Genomic DNA, 20657 nt, shown 5'->3' with positions numbered 1-20657 from the left:
AGCTTTCCAGATACCACATACCACTTTTTCAAAGTGCTCTGACAAAATTAAAACACGTGAAGCTGGCAGCTCCCACTACATTGCTGTGACCAAGAAGGGTAAAGGAATAGCATTACTACTTGTTATTGGGAAATCCCTATATACATTGACCTCCCTCCTCAACGGACATGCAAACCTGCAAAAATGCTCAACCCTTTCTCACATTCGAAAAGGCACCCTCAACATAACCTCTCGAAATACTCAGCTTTATTTCCCCCCGATAATACCTCAGCAAATAAGCCACACCAAGAACAAGAGTATCTCATATCATCAGGGTCGAAAGCAAGAGTATCCCATATCATGCTTTCTCCCTATCTTTGTCTTTGTCCTTGTCCACACCTGCAGGACAAGGAGAAAGAGAGCAGTCAGTCGGAACCTGAAATCAAACCTCCAATTTGGAACTGACTGCCTGGAGCCTTTGCCTGGTTGCTTACTTAGCATTGCTCTCGAGTACTCATCCTCAACTGCTGTCAAGGTCACGAATTCCACCGGCAAATACCTCATGACAGTTGATCAGATATTGGCTCTTTACACTGAAGCTGCCAAGCGTGAATGAGTCACTATGAAGGAATGTTCTGAAGGACCATTTAAATGCAAAGGTTGCACACCACTTCTGCCATGCAAAAGATTGAAGCAGAAGGTTCAACGGTGGGCTGAAACAGATCACTACAGCACGACACCTTTCCATACCACATTCATTATTCCGTCAACAGCAATAGTATCCCATATCATCAAGGTCGAACGTACTCTAGATTTGATGGACTTGTTTTGACCCTCAAATTTTTGAGTCGGCCTTATACTCTGAAGGGCACCAGAAAACCCTCCAGCACAGTTCAAGAATAAGCCTGTGGAAAGTTACTTCTTCAAAAGCAAAAGTATCTCATATCATCTCTTATCCATTTGCTTCTCCTTATCCTGGCAGTTGAATGAGAGACAAGGAGAATGAGAACAATCAACCGGAAGCCGAAGTCAAACCTCTGCTCCTGGTTTGCTTACTTGGAAGTTTGACTGCTTACCTTGTCTGTCACCTCTTTCGGCAGATCTCCTAGCTCGGCGACTTGGGGGACTCCTACTATAGGGTTTGTATCGCACTTGACCAAGCCCGAAACTACAAGTAAGCTTCAAGTGAAATTGATACATTACCTTGTGCGTCAACATCAGCTAAATACACCATTCCCGGATGGAGGAAAGGTACTTCCAGAGAAGGGCAGATGAAGATCAGACCACACTTCGGTACTTAGAAGTTTCGTGATTACTCAAGGGATTGGATCTTGCAAGTCCCCAACCGAGGAGTTTCCCTCACTCGGGAACTTAGGGGAGCACTGTTTGTACCATACTTGACCAATCCCGAAACTACCGAGCACCGGCCAACGCTATACTGTCAAGGACCCAGAAGAGTTCCCCTCCGACCAGGAGGCCAATCACTACTCGACACGTGTCAAGATTAGAAGCCAATCAGAGCGCAGCACGTGTCGACATCAAGAACCAATCACAACATGACACATGTCAATGTGACAAAGCTACAAGTTTTTCTATAAATAGGGGTCATTCCCCCACAATATTGCCTAATGCCATTTTGTGTTAAATCATTCACAAGAACTCACTAAATTGAGAGCTTGATCCTTTGTACTTGTGTAAGCCCTTCACTACTAATAAGAACTCCTCTACTCCGTGGACGTGGCCAATCTGGGTGAACCACGTACATCCTGTGTTTGCTTCTCTGTCTCTATTCATTTACGTACTTATCCTCACTAGTGACTGAAGCAACCAAGCAACCAAGCGAAGGTCACAAAACCTGACACTTTCTGTTGTACCAAAGTCTTCGCTGATTTTGTGCATCAACACACCTCAACCCCAAACTGGGGCAAAGTCTTCCAATTCCAAAAGAAATCTACAATACAGACAAGATGGAGGAGGAGAAACAACCAGAGTTGGGCAAGAAGCATCACCGGAGATAATCATAAATTTCCTGCAGATCTTTCCAGAAAATAAGAGGGACCAAGACTCGAGTATATCCGTACGGCGAAGGAGAGACCATTGAATGTCCCAAACAACTATATGATAGTAATATGAAACAGATCGGCTTTTCCCCCTCTTTTTTCAGTGACAAAGAAGATGTTCATCCAAAAATAAAGTAGATGGCTGATTGAGAACAAAACGGAACGGAAGGGTTATTCACAGACATGTTAGCTCTGTTTATTTTTACGTTTTCGGAGTGACGTTTCATCATTTAAGAGAATGAATTGAATAATAAAACATAAATAAATTCAGTTGTCAAATTACCATTGGCTCGGAACACCAACTGGCAATGATGAGTTGGAGTTCCCGTCATCTCAAAAAATTTCTCGAAGTGTGCTTTTATCAAAAGTTATGTTCAATTTTTGTTATTTAATGTGTATTTTTATTTAATCTCTCCACGTTAAATTTTAATTTTATTAATATGCACATATTTAGTTCTTTAATTATGATGAATGAAATAAAAATTAAATTTAAATGTAATTAATACATAAAAATAAAAAAGATAAATAAAACATCAAAATATAACTAATAAATTAGATGATTAAATGTACTAGGAACTAAAATTGGATTTTAATCTTACAAAAGGTTATAGTCTAAAACTCATATTTTTTTAAATATTCAAATGAAGTTTTCTATTACACGACTTGTGTTTCTAGATACTTTAGCTTTGTGACGCGATGAAAATGCCATTTTGGATATGTAGCAAGTAACTATGACTATATTCTTAATCATTTCAGCTTTATTTGATCAGGCTTCATATTCACGTGATCATGGTACTAATAGTCATTACAATTTTCGAGGTGACGTATAAACCAAAATGCAATCATATATTCACCTGTTTTGTAATTATCGAAATATTTTAGGTAAGACATACGAATTTTCTTTAAAATAAAGTCATAACTGAACACTAAGAACCCAATTATTAGAATCATAAGCCACTTAATTGTCACTAATTTGTGTCTTCGTGCGTGTGTATGCCCAAAACTTGTCAACCATGCTTCACATTCGCAAATTTGCCCGCTTCTCTTTATTTTTCTTACTCATATTCATCTCTTTGTTCTTCCACACAACCCTAGCCAGAAGTCACCACCGCCACTCTAGCCGTATACGTACGTGGTGCAGAAAAACCCCTCACCCAGAGTCTTGCAACTACTGCTTGTCGAATAGCATCCACCGGTTCCCCCCGAAACACACCTCCGAGTTCCGAAAAATGCTGGTTCAAGTGGCCTTGGAGAGAGCTCTCGATGCCATAACATACACCTTCCAGTATGGCCAAAACTGCCGAAACAATAACGAAAAATCCGCGTGGGCCGATTGCTTGAGACTTTTCGAGAACACCGTCAACCAGCTCAATGTTACACTTGAAGGCTTAGGCAACAAACGCAAGTGTTCTAATTTTGATGCGCAAACTTGGCTCAGCGCTGCCCTCACCAACATTCACACGTGCCGAGTCGGGTCTTTGGAACTGAACGTTACGGACTTCATAACGCCGATTTACAGGTCCAGTAACAATGTGTCGGAGCTCATTAGCAACAGTTTAGCAATAGGTTCGCAACTTTTAGGCACGGAAGAAAGTTACAATGAGAGCGAAAAGTTTCCAAATTGGGTTTCGAAGCATGACCGGAGGTTATTGCAAGCTTCAAACATTAGGGCAAATCTTGTGGTGGCTAAAGATGGATCGGGGCATTTTTCGACCGTCCAAGCCGCCTTAGATGCAGCCGCGAGGAGAAGAGTCAAGAGCAAGTTTATAATCTATGTGAAGAAAGGTGTCTACACGGAGAACATTCAAGTTAGCAACACTAACAGTAAAATCATGTTGGTTGGTGCTGGCATTAGATATACAATAATCACATCTAGCCGAAGTGTCAGTGAAGGTTACACAACCTATAATTCTGCAACTGCTGGTATGTACATATAATTTCTCTCCATCTCTAATTATTTGCTTAATCTGATCTAATTGTTTCTTAAGTTTGAGCACTTAATTTTTGTCCAATTCATAAAATTGTAGTTATTGTACTTTTGCGAGGTTCCAATGGTCAGTCTAATTTCCATTGTCACGATCTAAACTCTCCTTTACAATTAATTGTTAAAATCAACAAGCTTGATTCTATTATTTTATCATCTTTTTTTTTGTATATGGTCTCATATCTTAATAAAAATGTGTTGGATGTAGAGCTATCTCCTGCCATTTAATAATAATACATTTAAAATAAATGATAATATATATGTGTGTGTGTGCACGAGCGCATTACGTTTTTTTTAAGTTGTAAAAACATTAATATAAACTATTATCCTTGAATTGAACAATAAGTAATCTTAGAGTTAAAAAGTCGCCAAAATTAAAATTACATGAATCAAAATGAAATTTCACCCAATCTGTAAAACCAAAAGTATAACTTTTACTATTTTAATCGTTTTGTCGTTACAAAATATGTTCTTTAGGCATAAACGGTCAAGGATTCATTGCTCGTGGCATCACATTTAGCAACACTGCCGGACCACTAAAAGGCCAAGCTGTGGCGCTCCGATCGGCATCCGACCTCTCGGTCTTCTACCGATGCGCCTTCCAGGGCTACCAAGACACCCTCATGGTCTACTCCCAGCGCCAGTTCTACAGAGAATGCTACATCTTTGGCACCATAGACTTCATATTTGGTAACGCAGCTGCAGTTTTCCAAAATTGCATGATATATGTGAGAAAGCCATTGTGGGGCCAAGTCAACGTCATCACGGCACAAGGTCGAAACGACCCGTTTCAAAACACAGCAATTTCGATCCACAATTCTCAGGTACGGGCAGCCGCTGACCTAAAGCCCGTGGCCGGTTCTTACAAAACATATTTGGGCCGGCCGTGGATGCAGTACTCTAGGGTTGTCTTTATGAAATGTTATCTGGACAATTTGGTAAATCCAGCCGGCTGGTTGCGGTGGCAAAGAAGTAATTTTGCCCTTAGCACTTTGTATTATGGGGAGTATCAGAACTTTGGACCTGGCTCTTGTACTAGGTATAGAGTGAAGTGGCCTGGTTTTCATGCCATCACCAGTCCAAATGTGGCGTCTATGTTCACCGCCGGTAGCCTTATTGCTGGTTGGTCGTGGTTGCCCACCACCGGTGTGCCGTTCACAATGGGTCTATGATCAATGCCCTTTATAATTACCCAAATAATCACGTCAACACGTAAATTCCAAAAATGAATAGAATGACTTGGCCTCTGTTATAGTTGAATATTCTTTTTGTATGTCTAGGTAACATTATTGTTCGAAATATAGAAGATGACGTCAAAGTTTATGTGACCTTTATAAAATAGTGAGTTATCTATTTTGTCCAAGCTCATAAACAAAGACTTGTTTTAATATATACCAACTGATTTTCTTTATGTTTATGGAAGGTTTCATATTCATGCTTCTATTCCTTAGTTGGTATATATCGATTGGTAGATGTTAGAAGAATCCTGCATTACTACTATCTATACCGATTTTAGTATGTGTTGTAGGTTGTACCAACCATGCGGCCACATTAAGAAAACATAAGATTGTCCCCGTACTAGATGATGGCTTAGTTAGGATAATTTTCTTAAGTTGTGAATATTTTACTTAATCAATTTGATTATTCGATATATGGATATTGCTCATTCATTTAGCACCAGCTGTGTAGATTTTAAATAATATATATCGTTATCCATGAATCAAGATTTGCCTGGGAACGAACTGTTTGTTCAAATGGTAAGATTAATATGTGAGAGAATGCATGTGGCGGTTGAATAAATTAATCAAACAGAATGGTATTAGTTAGAAAAGTCATTATAAAGTCTTAAGAAAAGATTGCAAAGCAATATACACAATTATTTGTTGGAGCGATAATATAAAATATAAAAATAATAAAAGTATTCTAACAATAACAATAATTATAAAAACTCACAACATTAATTGTGTACAAGATTTATATAATTAATTTTTTTTTAAGGAAAGTACAATATTCATTAAGCAACGAATAATACATACAAACTGAGGATAGTATGCACAATGGGCCTCGATATAATTAAAAAATTAAAGAGAAAGTAAAAAACGGTGCAATGGCCTAAAGACAAAATTTTGCTCCTACTCTTGTGCTTGTAGTTTGGTAGGAGTCCGTCTCCCAGAAGTGAACAATCTACAATCCGAAGTCAGAGCACCGCAATCTTCGAACTCTGGTAAACTTTATATATTCGTATTCTTGAGACACGACTCGGAATTTAACTAGCAAAAGTAAAGGACATTGGAGAAAGCTCATCTCTTAATTCATTTAGATGGGTTGGATGCTTGAGTTTATATAGAACTCAAGCCACCCCTTTTTGAAATAGTGTGACTGTTGCCAAAATTCCAATGAACTGATGCAACTCATGTAATTGAATTTAAATTTTTCATTCACACAAAAATTATATATTATAATATTATAAATTAAAATAATAAACATATAATTTCCAACATTGTTGTCCAGCTAACATAAAGCGGCAGGCATTACTCATTTGCCTGAATTCCTTACCTTTTATTAACTAAAAATTAAAGAACAATAAAGGATAAAAAAGATGAAGAACTAGAGAGAGAAACTTGAAAGCTGTTTGGCCTGGTTTGATATTGTTGTGCTTTGAAAAAAAATTGTTTATGTTGTGCTGTGAGAATAAGCTCATTTTTGCTGCTTCACGTTTTTAGTTTTTTTTTTTCACCCAAAACTATGAAAATAAATTGTTTTTAAGTGTTTACCAAATACCTTTTTGAGCTTAGCTTTTTTTTATACCCACTTTTTATAAAAAAAAAACACCTTAGTACCAAACCAGTACTTTGTATTATGATTGATGATTGAATGATGCTACAGTTCTTCCTTCAGCTATATATATCAAACTTAACAACATAACAAACTACCAACAACTCTTAACAAATTTATAATAGCTCATTACACCAGATGATGACATATGTCAACCTTTGCTATATAAAACCAACGCAACGGATAATGACACATCCTCTACTAATTATATTCACACCGTCTTAAATTAATCACTTGCACAATTCACCAAGTATTAAATTTCATTACACAATGTCTTGGCGCAAATAAGAATGTAACCATTTAATATAAGTTATTCTGTCAAAGTTTGTGAAATTGTAGGATTCAACACTTCTTTTACCTTATTCGAATTTGTGTTACAAATCAAATGAAAACTCAACATTCTACGAGTTCTCGTGAATGTTGAAACCATCAAACTTATTAAAACTAATCAAAGGGCCAAAAACAGTGGTCATTATTTATATGCACAACGCATTCTGAATTGGCGCTGCTTGAACTATTCAAACTTTAAAGTCAACTATCTAAAATATAGTCAGATTTGCATGCCAAATTGCCAATGGCCCATGTATTAACAAATGTCATGGTACTATCATTAGTTAGAAATAATTCAATTTTAGGAGCCTAATAATTTTCTAAGAAATAACTTAGGAAGATTATCTTTTTATGTAAACAACTTTACATGGCGGTTGATTGTTGAATTCCACCATATTCTAAAGGACAAGTAGAGGAAATCGTTCATTACAAAATATTTTCAGATATACATATTGTATTCCACCATACTCCAGAGGACAAGTTTAATAGCAATGTATTATTAAGTTTTATACTATAAAATTAATAATAAGGTTCGTTCATTATATATCATTCACTCAATTGATTGGTTACTAATTGAGCATGTTACAAATGTGAATTATGTCAACTAGTCAGAAGAATATGAGTTGTGTGAAATAACTAAAAAGTACTAAGACACGTCTTAAAACGATCCATGACCACCATCATCCATAATCTGTGTGTTTGGTTGAAGAGAATGTTATTAAATTGCAGGCCGGGTGCTTCTAATTAAATAATGAACTATATATGTGACATACAGTCGTGTTGAGAAGTTCTAGCTTCTTCTCGGATATGTTGAATAATGAACTATATGTATGATACTTGTTCTAAACACATTATTTCAACGCAAGTGTATCATAGTTTAATAAGACGAGGATTGAGAATCTTTCAATTCGTCTTACTATTTTGGATTTAAATTATCTGACTGTCTCCATCATCCCTCCACGTTCAAACTATACCCTAGCCAAACCAGCTGTCGCCACTACACCCCATTTTTCATTTCTCCAATCGCCCCTATATATAAGCAACTTCTTATCACGAAACACAAAACCCTCACAAACCCTAGCAACCAAACCAGCTAAGAACTCATCAATGGCGACAAATCTAAGTTCATTCGTCCTATGTGTCTCCTTTGTTTTATTCTTCTCACCTGCCCTTTCAAACATTCTCCACAGCAGCATAGATTCATGGTGCAAAAAAACCCCCTACCCTGAAACTTGCAAATACACCATGACCCAAGACGAAAAATCTCTCTCTATCCCCAAACAACTATCCAACTTCAAGAAACTTGCAGTCCAAGTAACATTAGAAAGAGCACTCAAAGCGCAAAGTCACAACAAGTGGCTAGGGCAAAAGTGTAGAAACAAGAAAGAAAGAGCTGCATGGGCTGACTGCATGAGCCTCTATGAGGAAACCATCAAACTCCTCAACCAAACCATAGACCCTGCCACAAAATCCACCGACTATGACACGCAAACTTGGCTCAGCACTGCTCTCACGAACCTTGACACGTGTCGGGCTGGGTTCGTGGAGCTTGAGGTTTCGGACTTTGTGTTTCCGCTCATGTCCAACAATGTGTCCAAGCTGATAAGTAACACTTTGTCACTTTGGAATTCCTCAAATGTTTCACCGGTGACAAATATGTACACAGAGGGTTATCCTAGTTGGGTTTCCCCTGGGGATAGGAAACTGTTGCAGTCGACGCCCACAGCGGACGTAGTGGTCGCTCAAGACGGGTCGGGGAACTATAAGACGATCAAAGCCGCTTTGGATGCTGCGGCCGCAAGGGGTGGGAGTAAGAGGTTTGTGATACATGTGAAGAGAGGGGTTTATAAGGAAAACCTTGAGATTAAGTTGAAGAACATTTATCTGCTGGGTGATGGACTGAGGTATACTATTATCATCGGCAGCCGTAGTGTTGTTGGAGGTTCTACAACTTTCAAGTCTGCAACTGTTGGTAAGTCATGACTCTCTGTCTCAATCACTAGTCTTCTCAAATGTCACAATGTATGTACCATTGAAATTGTCTCAATAGAGCACAAAAGGTGTGGTAAATTGTTGACTTTTAATTGGTATAAGCTTTTACTTTTTAAATTTATAACGGTTAATTTATGCATTACTCAATGATATGAACAAAAAAATAACAAAGTCAAAAACAAAATCTTCTACGAGCAGACATATAAACTTAGAACTTAACTACTACAAGATACATGTTCCCCTTGAACGACATACATAGTTTATTTTAAAAGATTTGAACCCAAAAAGTAATACTAAAAATTCATATTTTCTAATTCTTGATTTTTTTTGGGGGCCGGGTGTAATTACAGCGGTAACTGGTGAAGGCTTCATTGCTCGTGGCATAACATTCCGCAACACAGCTGGCCCAGAGAACCATCAAGCAGTAGCCCTCAGATCAGGCGCCGACCTCTCAGTTTTCTACCGCTGCGGATTCGAAGGCTACCAAGATACCCTCTACACCCACTCCCAACGACAGTTCTACAGAGAATGCTATGTCTACGGCACCGTTGATTTTATCTTTGGCAACGCTGCGGTTGTTTTCCAAAACTGCATGATCTACGCAAGAAAACCCATGAGTGGTCAACAGAACACAATCACAGCCCAAGGCCGAACGGACCCGAACCAGAACACGGGTATTTCTATCCACGACTCACGTGTCATGGCCGCACTGGACCTTGAATCGTCCGTCGGCTCAGTCAAGACATTCTTGGGTAGACCATGGAAGGAGTATTCACGCACAGTTTTTATGCAATCTTTTTTAGACACCCTGGTTGACCCAGCTGGGTGGCTCCAGTGGAGCGGTGATTTTGCTTTGAAGACATTGTATTATGGAGAGTACAAGAACATTGGACCGGGTGCACCTACTACTGGCAGGGTCAAGTGGGGTGGCTATCGAATTATAACTAGTTCATCGGAAGCATCGAAGTTTACTGTGGATAATTTCATTGCTGGAAGCTCATGGTTGCCTGCTACAAATGTACCATTCACGGCTGGCCTTTGATCATACCATTGCATGAACTGTGCCATTGTATAATTATGTCTCTAAGTTACTTATTTGACAATAATTTTTTTTCAATTATTGTATCTAAAATTACTTAATGGAAATATAAAAAAAAAAATCATTCTTGCTTAATGGAAATAAAAATAAATAAAAATCATTCTTGCAAAGTTAAAATGTGATTCTGAGTTTCTTTTATTTTTCTTGGTTACATAAGCAGCAAAAGCCCACCGCAACGAAGTAACAATCAAATGACACTGAGTCGAGAAGGAGAAAATAAGAGTGATCAAATCAACACCCTTCACAATGAGAAAAGACCTAAATGTGGCAAAAACCTAAAAGTAACACCAATTTGGGTTTAAGTTGGTGAGAAACTCAATCATTTGGATATTTAAGGGAGAGTGTAAGATGCCTTAAAATCTGTAATAATCGAAACACAATTACGTAATATATTATTCTATTCAGATTAAGATACTGAATTGTTTTTATTAGTAAACTCTAAAAATAAAACATATCAATTATATCGTCTACGCTTACTATGACATGTGAAATAATACACACAAGATTTCTGTTTCTTCTTGCTTTTGCTTTGTGACGTGATGAAAATGTCATTTTGGATATGTAGTAAGGGACTATGACTATAGTCTTAATCATTTGAGCTTTAACTATTCCTGCTTTAGTTGATCAGGTTTCATATTCACATAATCATGGTAATAATAGTCATTACAATTTTCGAGGTGACATATAAACCAAAATGCAATCATATATTCACATGTTTTGTACTTATCCGATTATTTTAGGTAAGACTTATGCATTTTCTTTTTCAATGAAGTGACAACTAAACACTAAAAACACAATTATTAGAATCATAAACCACTTAATCGTCACTAATTTGTGTCTTCGTGCGTGCGTATGCCCAAAACTTGTCAACCATGCGTCACATTCACAAATTTGTCCGCTTAACTTTGCTTTTCTCACTAATTTTCAGACGAGTGGGGTTAAACAAACACCAATTTTACTTTCCACATATTACTTGTTAATTTTTTCATTCAATATTTGTCATTTTATTCAATCCGATGATCGAACAAAAAAATGTGTGAATAAAATCACTATTTTTAAACAAATTTTGGCAAAATTTGAGAAACAGAAGACGGAAACCAAATATGGACCACAAAGTCCACACGTTGCAACCAAGTACGAAAGTGATCCGCATTTTTCAAGAGGAAGTAACCTCACAATTAGATGAAACTTGCATGCAACAATGCTTTATAGAAATATTTTATAGGGAATGACCTTTGCTTGTATGGAAGAGGCAAAACAACATGGATTAAACATATATATTTTATTTACCGGATAAAAGGAAAAATCACCTATAAACCAACTCCAATTCAGCTAATCAAAGAAGAGAATATTGTAAATTATTGAATGGACTGAAATACGAAGGCATTGACGTGTCGATGTGAGATAGAGCATTTACAAGGAAGTTTGTAAATTTGCGGTAATAAACGCGGCGCTAGATAAGCAATTATCTCTACTAATTAATAAAACATTCATTATCAACTAAAATTTTATAAAATTACCAGTTTAACTCTCTAATTAAAATAGAACATGAATAATAAATATGGGGCAGAAATATAATTTCACACAATCAAATTTTACCCTTTTTTTGTCAAAACCTCACATACATGTGATCTTAACATATCTCTAATTAAAATAAAAAAAATAAAAAAAATAAAAACTTCCAACTCCCACATTCTCTATCACCCCCTTCCTCTCTCCTTATATTTCAAAAACAAAAAATAAAAAAAATTTCTCACACACTTTTGTGTGTGCCCCTATGTTAGTAAAAATTATAAATAGACACTTAAAAACGTAAGAAAAATATTTTCATGTTGTCAAAAAACTAATGAAAAACTTTAGTTGAAAAATCGAAGCTTTATGGATATTTTGGCAATATTATCTTTTACCAATTAAATTAAGAACAAGAACAACAACGCCACCTGATCAGTTTTTTAGTTGTAACATGAATACAAGTGGTACACCATATGTTTTAATAGGAATGATGAAAATTTTTATTTTTTAAATTATTAACTTTTTAGTACACATATCCCACCATTTGTACAGTGACACGTGATGTACCATCACGTGTACCAGTCACACCGAAAAATATCTCTTAAAAACATCCTTCCGAATCCAGGGATTATACGGGGTGGGACCCTGAGACGTAGGCAGATGATTAGATGTGGGGCCCTAAGAGTATTAGGGAAGCCGCATCCTTATTGGTTGCGGAGAAGTTCAGCCACCCAAATGACGACACGTCTATGTAACAACGGAGTCTTACCGTCCACCAAAACGTTTGGACGGAAACAATGATGTTTCTCATCCGTCATCATGAAAAATACGGGACCTACATGAATACTCAAAATCTCACCACTAATTTATACAAGCTATTTCCATTTTAATTACAAAAAATTTATTCTTATTATATTTTTCATATCATATTTGTACTGTTTTTTATTACAATTAGAATCTACTTGAATTGATAGGCTCTATATTAATATGAGAGATTGTTTGATTAAGCAAGTGTTCGATTTGTAAAGCTCGTGTATCAGACCGCTTTGTGATCTTCATTTGCATATGAATCCATTATGAAAAATATAGATATATACTTTTATATATTCATAAAAATCAAAGAGGTATATGAGGCTGCACCAGAAGATCTTTCAAGAACCAAAATGTTATTGTAGCAGTATGCTAAATTATTTATCTACGTTATATGAAAAAGTATAGATATATATATATATATATCAACATGTTATTCACATTAAATAACGTTACAATAACATTCTCGAGTAAGTTAGGCAATTAGCTTGAAATAACTATATGGATAAGTTTGTCCTCTCTCGCACTAACTAACCCTAACTGAACTTTACTTAGCTAATGTACGCGCGCACACGGTTGATCTTTTTCCATGCTTCTGGGTTGCAATGCGAGGGGAGCAGGCTGCCGACCGCTGAGTCTTAGCGGGAAGAAGTGTGCTCATTCCTAAAGCCCAACAGTAGGACCCACTAAAGCCTGTTTTGTTTTGGTACACAAAGGAAGGGGCCACCGAGTGGAGATATTTTTTATTGTAATCAAAAATGATATATCACGTATTTTTATATAAATAGTAAAAAAATTTATATATTAAAATATTAATTTTTAAGCAAACATATTACACTATTTATGTAGTAGCACGTGATGTATCATATCGTATTTCGATCATATTGAAATATCTCTTCACCGAGTGGACCACGCGAGCTCGGATCCGACAGACACAACTCAGAAAAATACACGATCCCTCCGTCGTCCCTCCCTCAACTTGCGAGCTCAATGATAGTGGCTAGCCCACGCCGGATTGCCAAGCCGTCCAGGCCATCATTCTCCTCCTGTATGGGTCCCACATCCCACCACACCTGCCGCCCTTTACTTTACTCATCCCAGTCCCTCCAAAACCTTCCTCAACACTCTCGGTCCGTTCGGCTCCGCTCAGCTCGCTCCGCCCAACTCCGCCCAGCACCTCAGGATAAAGAAGCCATTTGGAGGACTGTCACTTTCTTGATATTAAACGTCGGTTAATGGGTCCCACGTTTCTTCTGGAAAAGCACTCGTGCAAAAACCCTAACTAACAACACCGTCAATACTAAAGAATATAGGACAACGTTAGTTAAGTAGAAAGTTGCCACCTGTGCTGCCCTTCCTTTTTCGATGGAACGGGGAAGGAGAGGACGGTGTTAGAACGGGGCTCGAGCTCCGTTACGGTCGACTCAGCTGACAAAGAACATGTAGGTAGATATTTTAAGACCGCGTATAATGATGACAATGGAAGCGTATAGGTCACGAGTTGATATCAATAGAATATGTAATAGGACTAGGGTTTGTAGAGAGAAGCGTATTGGAGTGCTATAATTTCACCATTGGTTTCATCAACTTTTAGGTCTCACCCTTTAAGTTGGAGTTTGTCTATGATATATCGGTATAGAGAGAGGCAACAATATTTAAACAGTTAGATTAAGATTATCAAAATTCACATATATAATTCTAACCGTCACATTGTAAATTTTTTTTGACAAATCAGCAGCCAACAAGTATAAAATTTATCATGTCCTAGAAATAAGTAATCAGACACCTGAATTCGTTATTGTAATTTATATGTGATCAACAACACCATAATAATTAAGAACAATGCTAGAGAATTATTGTGAAAACATAATGGTTAATTAGTTTTAATTGGTTTTGAGCCAGAACCATATCTACCGAACCAAATTAATACTTTCTTCAACAACACTTTGAATTAATCATCCATGATTGTTACTTTGCCCCATTTATTTTGTACTTTAATTATGGAAGATATAATTAACACAGCTGAAAACAAACCTAATACTAAGAAAGATCAGTAAAACCCTAGAGCCAATTACTAGTTATAGCAATTCCACGTGTGGTAAACCCCAGAAAAATGTGGTGGAACATGCAAGAAACCATGGATCACGATTCATATGGACACAGCAACAACACCATGATCATGATCGTAAATTTATTGGAGTTGAGAGTTAAAAAAAAAAGGGGGATCGAGGGATGTAAGTAATTAATGGTAGGGACTAGAAGGATGATGCCGCATTTGTTTGTAACTTTTTGGCTGGTGGCCGTTCCAATACGTCATCATTATATCCCTAGCTCTCATATATCTTACTTGTTCTTGATCTTTAAGTCCACATTTCTCTCTCTCTGACAATCTTTGTCACTGGCATAGAGACCAAGCTAGCTCAGATAAACAAACAATATTGAAATATATATATATATATATATATATATATATATATATATATATATATATGGGTTGATTAAGGTTTCGGTCTCTATCACTATCAGTGGCGGGTAGAGGTGGCAGTAGAGAAAGAGCTTTGCTTCCTGTTTGATCAGCCAGTTTTGCGCCACCCTTTCTTCCCGCCTAATCTTTCCCCGCAATCTAGCCTTTATCGATAGTGAGAGACAAGACAATGAAAATCTAAGACATTAACCAGAAGCTGTAACTTTGTTTTTAGGGTTTTTTCTGCTTATTTAAACCTACTTGGTCTCTATTCTTCCATTCCTCAACTTTTCCATTTTCTTGGCTTGTCTTTCTTATTTTCTCGGGATCCAAATAATCCAGAAAAGTCGACAATAAAGTTTTTGGGGACCAGAAAACAAGTTCGTGTTCAATTCCCGAGGGCAGTACTGATATAAATCTTACAAATCACTGACATTTTCTGCTCGGCTGTCCTTGTTTCTTCCCTGATATCTGTAACCTCCGTTCAGCTCCCTCTATAGTTTGAAGTCGTGAGGAAGATTGACACACAACCGATCAGATCCGTGGACTGCAAATCTAAAGATTTTTCTTTTCTGTAAGCTCTCTCTCTCTCTCTCTCTCTCTCTCTTCATGAAATTCTACTTCTTTGTTCTCCAAGTATTCTTGAGTTGAATTCTTTGTGGGTTAGCTTTTCAATATTATAATTTCGGTTATTTTCCGCTCGAACAAGAGGGTTTGCTAGGGTAGAAACTTGTTCTTCATCAACCGTATCTCAAGAAAAAAATAATAATATGGCTTTCCTTTTTTACATGATCTGGATTCTCATCGACCTTCTGATCCAATTAACAATAACAGTAAAGTACAATTTATTTGGAATGATCAGTTTTGTTATTTTGATTTCTTTCATGTTTTCTTGCCTGCACCTAGATCGATTATCAAAAGTATTTATGATTACCATACAGAAAAAGTTTTTTCTCATCTGAAGCATCATTTTCTGTATCAGATTAAATATTCTGTGTGAATTACATAGCATTGACAATGAACTCCCCAAAAAGAACCCTTTTTTTTTCACGAGTTCATTCATCTAATTGAATATTCATGATTACATGACACTTTTCATTATCAACTTCACAATGGATCGATAAATTTCCCACATTAGCTAGGTCAAATGAACTTTTAGTTAAGTAGCCAGTAGTTCAATAATTTCGAGCGGAAGCGTTAAACGACCTCAATCATCACTCATCCGAGCTCATTTTGTTGAAAAAATCAGACAAAATCAGTCACCATTGATTACTTACAAAGAAAATGTTGCATATGTTACATCGAGCTCATTCTGATAATCATCTATTTTTTTGGCATGCACACATGTCTTTGATTAGGGCTAAAGTACACAAAAATTAACGAAAATTAAATTCCATTGAGATGATTCCTTAGGGTTGTGTAAGGCAATTTACAGTTGGTTGAATATTGTTTCAGGATAAAACTTTGCATGCATGCATGCCTATATGATCAGTATGACAAATAAATTTCAGGACCGAAGACCAAAAGCTGGACAATATGGAAACTTTTTCACACGTTCCCCCTGGTTTCCGGTTCCATCCGACGGATGAAGAACTTGTTGATTACTACCTCAGGAAAAAGGTTACTTCAAGAAGGATTGACCTCGATGTTATTAAAGATGTCGACCTCTATAAAATTGAGCCATGGGATCTTCAAGGTATATAAACATTATCACAACCAAGATATTGGAGTAACTTCAATTTATTTAATCAATTGGACAACAACTAATATCAGTTACATAAACCTGTAAGTACAGAAATATGCAGAATAGGGACAGAAGAGCAAAACGATTGGTACTTTTTCAGCCATAAAGATAAGAAGTATCCTACTGGAACTCGAACAAACAGAGCCACAGCTGCAGGGTTTTGGAAAGCCACAGGAAGAGACAAGGCCATTTATTCAAAGCATGACTTAATTGGCATGAGGAAGACCTTAGTGTTTTATAAGGGTCGAGCCCCAAATGGTCAGAAGTCCGATTGGATTATGCATGAATACCGCCTTGAAACTGATGAAAATGGAACTCCGCAGGCAAGAATTGAAATTGCACATATTCTAAATTTTTAATGTACATGCCACCATATTTGTATCATCTTAACTGATCATGTATTGTACTACTTTAACCAAGAGATAGTACACTCTTAAAGGTCAGTTGAGATGATAAAATAAATTTTGTATTTCCTTATTACATTGTGTTCAAACTCGATTCTTGTGCAATTAAAGCAGGAAGAAGGATGGGTTGTATGTAGAGTATTCAAGAAGAAAATTGCAAGCATGAGAAATAAGATGAGTGAACACGAGTCACCATGTTGGTACGATGACCAAGTCTCCTTCATGCCAGACTTGGACTCACCAGGGCACAACTCTAGCTCTATGAACATGAACATGGTGCCATACCACCAGCTTCCTAGTTATGCATGCAAGAAAGAGCTTGATCACTTGCCCTTCCAGGTTCCCCACGAGCACTTCTTCCAGCTCCCTCTTCTCGGAAGCCCAAAACTACTTCAATCATCATCAGCCACAGCTGTGAGCAGCTCCAACTCCATGGCACCTCATGCATATGGTATCGACATTAACCACGCTTGCACTTTTCAGCCATTAGATCAAGACCAAAACTTTCATGGTGTAGTCTATGGTAACAATAGTAATGATGATCATCAGCGAACAGTAGATCAACTGACTGATTGGCGAGCGCTGGACAAGTTTGTAGCTTCACAACTTAGCCAGGATGACGCCTCAAAGGGAAATAGCTACTCATGATATTACATGCCCTGTTAATAAAATGTCTATATTATGTATTAGACAAATATGGATTAATACTCAAACATTCGTAAGGAAGCGACACCATATGAAATTAATCATTTAGTAGTGTATGTGTGTGTGTATATATATATATACATACTGATCATAGGATTTAAGTACATTAGGGATAATCGAGAGGATATTGATCTCAACATTTCCCTGTACATAATAAAACTACTGCATCAACATTGTAACTTAATTAAACTCTAAACTTCTGTTTGTTTGAGTAGTAAGTTAACCCCATCAAATTAGTCATCACTTTGAAATTTCTACATCTAGTTAGCAAGCGGACCGTGCATGGAGCTGAGTTTGCTTGAAGAAATGAAGTTGATGAAGCATTGTTTATTTGCATGTCATGGGACTTTATTATGTGCTACCTATAGCTAACAGCCATGTACGCTGTTAACAAACTCGACCAGGTGGTCGATTGATTGTAGAAATGTTACTTTGTATGTCAACTGAATGATATTAATATTACTATATATAGTTGGAGTTCTATATCTTTGTATTTAATTTTTTTCAATAATGCAAGGAGCATGTAGCTCAGTTGGTTAAGGATATTCACCCTTGCATCCGAGACTCCGAGTTCGAATTTCTCTATTGCTCCTTCTCTATTACTCCTCTAAAAAGGAGAAAAAGTTCTTTTATATAATGTATCTGCCTAACCAGAATGGTTGTTTCTTCTATTGACTGCTCACAAATTTAGCACCCAAAACATTAGTGGAAAGACGATCGAGTGCTCCGGTTACTGTCTATATCATGACATCTGATATGAGAGATGGAATAATAAAGTTATATATACATTACATGAATGATGAATACTTGCTTTGCTGTAAAGCTTGCCAAATGCAGTTATAGTACATTTCCTTCTTTTTAAATCGTAGAAGGCAAGTATGTAATTCAATCAACCAGCAGGAACACGTATCCATATAGTCGGCACCACAAGAGGTAGGTTTTAAGCGCTGACAGAGTATGCTTAGATTAAATTTCTTATCAATTAGCATGTTCTAATAAGTACTAGATAGGGCAGATGTTTGGAAGTGGTCTATAGCTAATTTTTGGGTCCTCGTTGTCATAGACTTTGAAATGTTATTTTGTATGACTCTGAAAAGTTAATGTGTTTTACTGAAAGGTATATTTTTTATTAGGTACTGGAATAAGGTTATATGGTATATATCATGTCAATGCATTAAAATATTGAAAGCGCTAGAGAGATCACCTTTTCTAAATCACATAAAAATTATCCTTCTAATAGAAGTGGAACCTACTTGGATTGTGGACCCTACTTCTATTTGAGAGACGGTTTAGATGTAGTTTACAAAATGTGGTCTTCACAACTTGTGATGTAATATTATAATACGTGGATTATACACATGGCCGTGTTTCATAGGCTCTTATATACAATAGCAAAGTTTCATTTTCTTCATTATTCTCACCCTAATTAAAGGGTGATGCTAGTTGGACACACAAAATTATCACATACTTGTTGACACACCCTTTAATATTGGTGAGATTCACATCCAATAGCAAATCAACAAGTGCGTCAGTTTTTGTGTCGAAACAATTTTATTGAGAACTTAATGCTCAAATTCTAAGCTAGCTACGAGCAAATCAAGGGAGAGAAGAATGTCTATTAATGCATTACTTCATCAACTTTTTATATATGTCACTCTTCTCTTATGTATTTGGCACTACCATGAGGAGCTCAAAAAGAAAAACTATCTCTAACTTGAAAACGAAACATGCAACCGACCCAGATGAAAATTTTAAGCTGAACTTACAACTAAACTTGGAACTTTTTTGAAAAAAATACATAAAAAAGAACATGAACTACTAACCTATATATGGGGATCGTGGACATATGTGAGAAAGATAAGCTGGAGGCAATTTGCACCAAAGCATAAAATACACCCAGTTGCTAAATATAGATATCAGTTCTATATTGTAGGGATTTTGAGAGCTCCAGATGCCCTCTGAATTTTGTAGCATTTGCATGCAAGAGAAACGAACAAACGGTTGCAAGGAAATTTGAGGACATTGGCTACCTATTTATTTGGATAGATCATTTCATTATTTACTTGTTGCCAAGTCAAACTTGACAGTCCCTTTCAAGCAATGAAAGTTTTGGTGCGACTGCGACATACTCATTAGGCATGTTCCAAAGAGAGCAAGAGAAGAAATTAATTAAGTCAATGGGGTATCCTAGGATAGAAAAGTCAAGTGAACAAGTGATCAGTTCGTATATCAGTTGGTTTAGCGGCACCTAATTTCTACTTGATTTGATTATTATAGAAAGTTTTATGTTTGATTCAGATGAATGCGAGAATATTATATATCTTATAGTTAGTTAGATATTACGTTCTAACCCATTAGCTTATTGTGGATAAGTCAGTATTTGTAAATATTAATCGTATCGTTAGTTTTAAAATTTAAAAAGGAAAAAAGAATGAACTAATGAGTGTAAGAAGAAAATGTTACCCATACGCATGACATGAACAGAAAAAGACTTTAGAAGGTGGTAATTAATTGCAAATATGTCATTAGGGTTTTGTATATTTCTGAAATTCTTGCTTGTGAAAGAAGGATGATATCCAGTGTAATCATACTTAGTCCATGTGACTGCTATCATTCAATTAACCCACAAATTAACCTCTTTCTGAATCGGGTCCCCGTCCTAGACCTACCCTTAAACATTGCTTTTCTAGGTCACATAGTCCTTGATCCTATCGTCAGTTTCAGAAAGTCGCCATTTCG

General features: G+C 36.7%; 3 protein-coding genes across 5 annotated transcripts; all 3 read left to right on the top strand.

The window, feature by feature from the left end:
* The first annotated feature begins 2992 nt into the window (after positions 1 to 2992).
* On the top strand, positions 2993 to 5413 carry LOC126595050 (probable pectinesterase/pectinesterase inhibitor 33). Its single transcript, XM_050261409.1, has 2 exons — positions 2993 to 3962; positions 4501 to 5413. Exons 1-2 carry the CDS (start codon positions 3053 to 3055, stop codon positions 5193 to 5195), a joined length of 1605 nt encoding a protein of 534 aa, XP_050117366.1. The 5' UTR covers positions 2993 to 3052; the 3' UTR covers positions 5196 to 5413.
* A 2841-nt stretch (positions 5414 to 8254) lies between these two features.
* LOC126593844 (pectinesterase 2-like) lies at positions 8255 to 10369 on the top strand. The gene is made up of 2 exons (XM_050260027.1): positions 8255 to 9160; positions 9531 to 10369. The coding sequence occupies exons 1-2, from the start codon at positions 8296 to 8298 to the stop codon at positions 10220 to 10222; spliced, it is 1557 nt and encodes a 518-aa protein (XP_050115984.1). The 5' UTR covers positions 8255 to 8295; the 3' UTR covers positions 10223 to 10369.
* A 4634-nt stretch (positions 10370 to 15003) lies between these two features.
* LOC126629184 (NAC domain-containing protein 7-like) lies at positions 15004 to 18401 on the top strand. Of its 3 annotated transcripts, none has more exons than XM_050299134.1 (4): positions 15004 to 15639; positions 16521 to 16761; positions 16861 to 17132; positions 17325 to 18401. In XM_050299134.1, the coding sequence occupies exons 2-4, from the start codon at positions 16602 to 16604 to the stop codon at positions 17859 to 17861; spliced, it is 969 nt and encodes a 322-aa protein (XP_050155091.1). In that variant the 5' UTR covers positions 15004 to 15639; positions 16521 to 16601; the 3' UTR covers positions 17862 to 18401. The 3 variants fall into 3 exon arrangements, with proteins under 3 accessions (XP_050155091.1, XP_050155082.1, XP_050155098.1); XM_050299125.1 differs by having other exon boundaries at positions 15005 to 15639; positions 16577 to 16761; XM_050299141.1 differs by having other exon boundaries at positions 15009 to 15639; positions 16577 to 16761; positions 17328 to 18401.
* The last annotated feature ends 2256 nt before the right edge of the window (positions 18402 to 20657 follow it).

This window comes from Malus sylvestris, chromosome 1 (assembly GCF_916048215.2).
Source record: "Malus sylvestris chromosome 1, drMalSylv7.2, whole genome shotgun sequence".
NCBI classification, from domain to species: domain Eukaryota; kingdom Viridiplantae; phylum Streptophyta; class Magnoliopsida; order Rosales; family Rosaceae; genus Malus; species Malus sylvestris.
The sequence above is the reverse complement of the archived record's forward strand: the minus strand, read 5'-3'. Positions and strand labels throughout refer to the sequence as shown.